Source organism: Capsella rubella, unplaced genomic scaffold (genome assembly GCF_000375325.1).
Source record: "Capsella rubella cultivar Monte Gargano unplaced genomic scaffold, Caprub1_0 scaffold_6, whole genome shotgun sequence".
NCBI lineage: Eukaryota > Viridiplantae > Streptophyta > Magnoliopsida > Brassicales > Brassicaceae > Capsella > Capsella rubella.
The window spans coordinates 978,623-985,225 of record NW_006238918.1 but is presented as its reverse complement, the minus strand read 5'-3'; the positions used below and the strand labels follow the sequence as shown (position 1 = coordinate 985,225).

The 6,603-nt window shown below is 33.3% G+C and overlaps 2 protein-coding genes across 2 annotated transcripts in view; both read right to left on the bottom strand.

The window, feature by feature from the left end:
* The window catches only part of LOC111830109, a 1,630-nt gene extending 852 nt beyond the window's left edge, over positions 1-778 (bottom strand). Inside the window, exon 1 of the mRNA XM_023781312.1 lies at positions 599-778. The gene's annotated coding sequence lies outside the window, so the exon portion shown is untranslated. The remainder of the gene's footprint in view (positions 1-598) is intronic.
* A 2,409-nt stretch (positions 779-3,187) lies between these two features.
* LOC17884511 (putative homeobox-leucine zipper protein ATHB-51) lies at positions 3,188-4,911 on the bottom strand. The gene is made up of 3 exons (XM_006289285.2): positions 4,788-4,911; positions 3,496-3,866; positions 3,188-3,388 (listed from the first exon to the last, which is right to left on the bottom strand). The coding sequence occupies exons 1-3, from the start codon at positions 4,909-4,911 to the stop codon at positions 3,188-3,190; spliced, it is 696 nt and encodes a 231-aa protein (XP_006289347.2).
* Positions 4,912-6,603: the final 1,692 nt, after the last annotated feature.

Here is a 6,603-nt window from a genome sequence, read left to right as displayed (position 1 = left end):
TCATATACAATCATGGCTGTCTTTGACAAAGACACCATCGTGTTAAACATGAACACAAAGGAACAGCCCATAAACGGCAACGAAACACAAAAACAGAATAATACCAACTAACTAATCCAACCAGAAGCTATAAACATGAAGCAGAAACTAGCCAAAAACACAAGGACATGACCAGCAAGCCATCATCACAAGCATATACGAGTAACATAATCATCACAAGCATACGAGTAATCACAAACCATCATCATCACAAGACTTAAATACAACATTGTTTCACATTTTGACATAAACATAACAACAGAGAGAAGCTTGAGACTAGTTTTCAAATGAATCAAAAATGAATCAAACATAACAACGGAGAGAAGCTTGAGACTAGTTCTAAACTAGTTTTCTAATCTCGTTTTCAAATGAATCAAAACCAACTAATATCTACAACTTATTACTTCAAAATAACCATTTTAGAGTAAACCCAAGAACAAATCCTTCTTCTTACTGCAAGATAAAGAGAGGGAGCGAGAGAAACCAGAGAGATAAAGAGAGAAAGCAAGAGAGACAGAGAGATAGGGATGGAGAGAGAGAGAGAAGGGGGTTTGTAAACCTATACTCCGGTAAGAGATCGATCCGGTGAGGGATTGATCCGGCGCCGCGAGAGATTGCTCCGACGAGAGCTTGATCCGGCGAGAGCTTGAAAGAGGAGAGAGTCTAAGGAAAACCCTATTCTTCGTTGTTGTTCTCTGGAGGCTAGAAGAAGAAAAGGCAATATGATTAATTATACAAGGGTATTTTAGGGTTTTTGCGATATTGGCTGAACCGGCTCAAGCCAGCTGCTCCGTCTCGGCTCAGCCGAATTTTTAGCCTTTTTTGGATGAGTTTTATAAAACTCATTTAACTGCACCATCTAACTGTTCCGAAAAATTGGCTTAAACGAACATCAGTTTTCATCTCCACCTAGATGAATCTGCTGGATGAAGAAACGAACAGCACCTTACAAGTTTGAGCCAACCAAGACGGTTTCGTATTATTTGGAAACTATTTGAATCAAAATTCTTACGAAACTTGTGATTCCAAAGCCATATACATATAAAATTTACATAAAAAGACTTAATAAAAATAAATTAATGGACTGGCAAATTCTGTATAATGCACCATTTCTTAAAGAAAGTATCATAAGATCGAAATGTTCGCACCATGCCGTCTCTTGTTAAGTTTGTAAACAAATGTTTTCCACATTGGCTCATTTGAGCTGATTTTGTACTGTCGATGACAAAAAAAAAAAAAGATCGTAATTAAAACATAAATCTCAGTGGAATAATTATACTGGAACTATACTAAACTTGAAATCTTTAAGCATTTACATAAATCTATATATCTACCAGCTGTGGACTTTAACATTTCATTCACCACCTTATAGCTTACTAAATTTCTTAAGATATAGAAATATAAATGTAGTTGAATTATATATTTTTTTTGGTTGAAATTTTAGATGATTTATATTTGTCATTTTATGTAGTCGATATATATATATATATAGAGGTTCAGGTATCGATGGTCAAAGTCAAGCTTAAAATAAGTGAAATGGTCCCCTAAGAAAACTCCATAGAAAAAAACTGAAGACATGGTTCACCCCTCCTTAGGGTATGATATAAATCTGCCTCCATGTTTTTTTTACCCTAAGATATTTTTCTTCTTGTTTTGTCTAATATACACGCACCATCCAAAATTCACAAGGTTTTATATAATAATGCAATAAGATTTGTCACTATTGGTAAGTCCATAAACATAAATGTGCAGTAAACTGAGAGGGCCAAAATCTATGGTAAATATATGTATATGTGCAGTAACATGAAAAAAGCATAAAGCTAACTCTGAAAGCAACCTTTGAAAGCTAGGAAATCAGCACAAATAGCCAAGTCGATCATCTATATAAAGAGTTAAGAATGTGTAACCGAAAAAAGCAACAAAGAAAGAACTTTTGAATAATTTTAGTTACTAAATCAAACCAAAACCAAAAAAAAAAAAAAAAAAAAAAAAAAAAAAAAAAAACAAAGAAGTTTGAAAGCTAAGTATCAAAGGAGTTGCAATTATTAAGCATCAGCTAGCGAATCGATACAAATACATTATAAGACAAGATTATTTGTGTTGTGTGCAGTTGATTGATATATAAGACAACGATCGACATCCTCCTATTGAAATTTATAGTATGATGAGTACTGTTATCTAAAATGCGTACTCACGTGCATTGTCTTCAAAAACAATTAGATATTTTTTTTTTGTTTAATTTTCTATGATCTTTTCATATATATAATGAGAAATTAAGTTTAGAACCAGAAGGTAATAGTTGAAATTAATCATGGTTAACTAGTTAATAAGAAGAGTCTGAGAAACGACAAAATAACAACATTTTTGTATGATAGGCTAGAGAAACATTTAAATAAATTGAATACATTCAAAAGAACTTTAAACAGAGTCTGATGCATGCATTAGACAAAAAAAAGGAAGACAGAAGGAAAAAAAACTCAGATATCCAGGAATGAGGAGAATCCATCCGTTATTATTGTTTTCTGTAACTATTCAGATATTTATAATTAATTAACTCTCTAAATTTTGTTACTTTTACCCTTCTGCGCAGTAAAGTAATAGAAAAATTTTAATTACCAGGGAAATCGAAGATATTATTCTGTACGAGAAAATAAGGTAATAATTTTTTACTGGTTCTGGAAAGACAAAACAATTACATTTTGGGTTGGTTTGTCGTTTTATTTTGTTTAGGTTGTGTAGTGAAAGTAGTCAAAAAGTACGGGGATTGGTTTTGTAAAAAATGTATACTAACTAGAGTTTGTTTGTTTTTGTTTTTGTTTTTGTTTTTGTTTTTGGATTTGATAATGCTAATAAGTAAAGAGCATGATAACACATTGCTTTTTATATGTTTAACTTAAAAAAAAAAAAAACTTTTTAAATCTCATCTATACAACCCAAAATAGGAGGCCCAAAACCTCACCCCATTAATTGTAGATGTCACGTCGTTCAATTACATAACACTCTGCCTCTGCAAATGCCAATGCCATTATGTGTATTATATAATATGTTCTAGGGATTTTAATCTGATCATAGTAAGCGTGGAACTCGTTCGTTTGATAGGACGTTCATAATATGTTAAAAATCGTACAAGTTCTTAACGTTTATAAAACTAAGATTCTATCTCTGCAAGATCGGAGCAGCAACAAGTTACCACGGGTAAAGCTGTGCTGGCCAACAAAGAAAAATCAACCATCATGGGACTATTGTATTCACCAATATCGTTATGATCAGTATTATCTCCTCCAGCGATTTGATTGTTGTTCATCATCAAACCCTGATCTCTTAGTATTATAGCTCTCAGCCTAGTCACCTGCATCACATGTCAATTTGTTGTGACGGGTCTGATCTTTGAAGCAAGCAAAGATTATATTGACAAATAAGACTCCATATATATATATGAATAGTGCCTAGCTAGACCTCATCGTGTAGCATCTGCTTCTCTCTCCAAACAGCATCGTACTCTTGCCTAAGCGAGTCGTATGACTCTTCGAGATGCTTCACCTTCCAGCGTGCACGGCGGTTCTGGAACCAAACTGCGACCTGACGTGGCTCCAGACCAAGCTCCTCCGCTAGCTTAAACTTCCTCTCTGTATCTAACCTGAAATCTTCTTGAAAACGTAGTTCAAGGGAAGCTAGTTGTTCACTCGCTAGCCTCTTGTTCTTTCTTATCATCTCGTTGTTGTTACCCGGATCACACTGGTACGCTTTAAAGATGATCTTTTCTGATTCCGGTATAGATATAACCGGTCCGGTTTGCGTGTATGCAGGCTTATTACAAGATGAATTTCCTGTTTTGTTGTAGAGCATATATTCAAAATTAATAATAACCGAAACAAAACGACAAAACGTACACACTGATCACTAGAAGAAAATGTGACACTAAAAAAGACGAAAAGGAATTGCTAATTTGGCTGAAAGTAAATAGTGACACATTTTTCTTTATTGGAAATTTACTGAACTGCAGAAAATTACTGCTTTCATATGTAAATTTATTCCTGTTCCAGACATGCAGATCATCATCAAAACAAACTTTTTTTTTTTTTTTTTGTTTAAAACAGGTTTTTATTCCTTTATAAAACAAAACATATTCTTCATATTTGGCAAAAGTTATTATTTTCTTTAAATTTTTAAATGGTAATGGTGGAGTCGGGCATAATTCTTATTTTAATATGGATGGTTACTTTTATGAATCAACTTTTTCGTAAGATCTTCATTTATTAGTCTGTTTTGGCAATTATCATGTTTAAATTTATTACCTGCTTATTCTACACAATTTTTATCAGTTAGTCAACAAATTCAGCAAATCGTTTCTCTTATTAGTAATTCCGATACTCATCCAGATTTTGCCAAATTTCCGCTCTGTAAATTTCTCTCCAAAGAATTAATATTTTTAGATTACATATCAAAAGGTTTTTGGAATGCCCCTTTGGAATGTAATTCCTCACATAAATTATATACCAGAAAAATTAGACGTGCTTTTTTTTCTCCTTAGGAATGGTTTTGGAATGCACTTACAGAATTCTAAAATTTGTGATTCTTATAACATATACCTACATTTTGGTGAATGTGGATAAAAAAACCCTTACCCCATTGCAATAAATCTACAGAGAGCTAAGACTATGGGGTTGATTAAAAAAAAACAAAAAAAAAAACGAAAGAATCTACGTACCTAAATTGGTGTGGTAAAATTAATATATGTGTGCACATACCTGCGTAAGGATTATAGTTGACGCTGCATAGCGAGTTAGAGTAGTTAGACTCTAGCCATGGCTGTGGCTGTGGCAAGGAATCAGCTCTCTTGTTTTGTACGTTGTTCGTCATTGACCATTCCATTTCCTTAATTTTATTTAACAAGAAGACAACGAGATCAGAAGCTGGTTAAAAATGAACAAACTCCACCGTGACGGAAAAAACTACATATAGATATTAGAGTTTTGTTGGAACTTGGAAGTTGGAACATACGATCGAGCGCTAGAGGCGTGACCAAGAAGTTTTTTCTTCGCAATACACTATGTTTTCTGCAGGTTAAAACAAAGTGGGAGAGCATGCAGTAAACAAGAGATGAGCATAGATATATAAAGAGATAGAGTTAGAAATAGATAGGCATAGTGAAAGAGAAAGAGAATACAGTGTGACATTTTGTCTCACTTGCTTGTCATCGTTAATCAACTCCGTTCCCTAGCATTTACGTATGTCGGTATACTTGTTGAATCTTACGGTCAAAACTTAGTTTTTGTTTGTTGTTTTTAAGTCGGTCTTCTTCTCTTACAAGTTAGGGTGTATTGTGGACGTTGCTCGAATTTAGAAATGCAAGCGTGTTATTGAATAGTTAAGACAAGTTTTTCTTATACTATTGATAGGAACCAGCGCCAGTATTATTTGGAAATCATGCATGTGTACACGTTTGGAATAAAATTCCAAAGGCACTTATTTACTGATAGCTAATTAAAAACTTGCAATCATTAGCAATTGCATAAATTTACTAATTGGTTGTAATAGTTTTAATCACCACCTTATAGTTGAATGAGTTTCAAAGACATGGAAGTATAAATGTAGGTGAAAGGAAAAATTGACCCAACACTGATAAAATTTTGGATGAAGATTTGTATAGTATCATGTAATTAATATAGGTGTGGGTATCAATGGTCGAAGACTCAAAGTCAAGCTAAAAATAAGTGCAATGGTCCGAGAACTTCATAAAAAAGGTAAAAAACTGACAACATGGTTCCCCCATCTAGTGGGTCGTATATATATATAGATGCTTTCATTTTCAGCCCTAATGTTTTTGTTCTTTTTTGCCTTATTATCGTCTAAAAATATATAATAATATAATGCAGTGAAGTTTTTTGTCACTATTGGTAAATTCATAAACACATGTGTGTGCAGTAACCTGAAAGGCCAAAAGATACGGTAAAGATGTCTATGTGCGTGCAGTAACATGAATAAAGCAAAAAGCTAATTTTGAAAGCAACCTTTGAAAGCTGAGGGGTTTCAAACAAATAGCGAAGTAGATCATCTAATTAAGAGTGTAAGAAGTATTTTGGATTGATATTTAGTAATTGAATCAAATCAAACCAAATAGAAAAGAAACAAAAAAAAAATGAAGAAGTTAAGAGTATCAAATTAGGAAGCATCAGCAAATCCACATATATATTTTCAACACATCCCAAATCAACAATTTTTTTTTTGGGTTCAATGGAATTATATTGCTGGGTGCACTTTGTGGTTCCATGCATTTTTAAAAACACATCCCAAATTTAACCAATTTAAGGATTATAGCTGTGGAAGAATGAGTGTTTGGTTCATTCGGGAGAGTATAACGTACAAAGGAATCTTTCGAATCTGTGTATACTGTTATGTTATGTATAGTGGTAGATGGGTTTTAGTGTATAATAAGATAGAGCTAAGGCAGCTTTTGGAAAGCTCTGAGACATCACTATCCTGATAGCGTTTTTTTTCTTACTCTTCTTCTGTTTGATGAATAGTCATGGCTTTTGATGACTTAGTTAATAGTGCATATATATA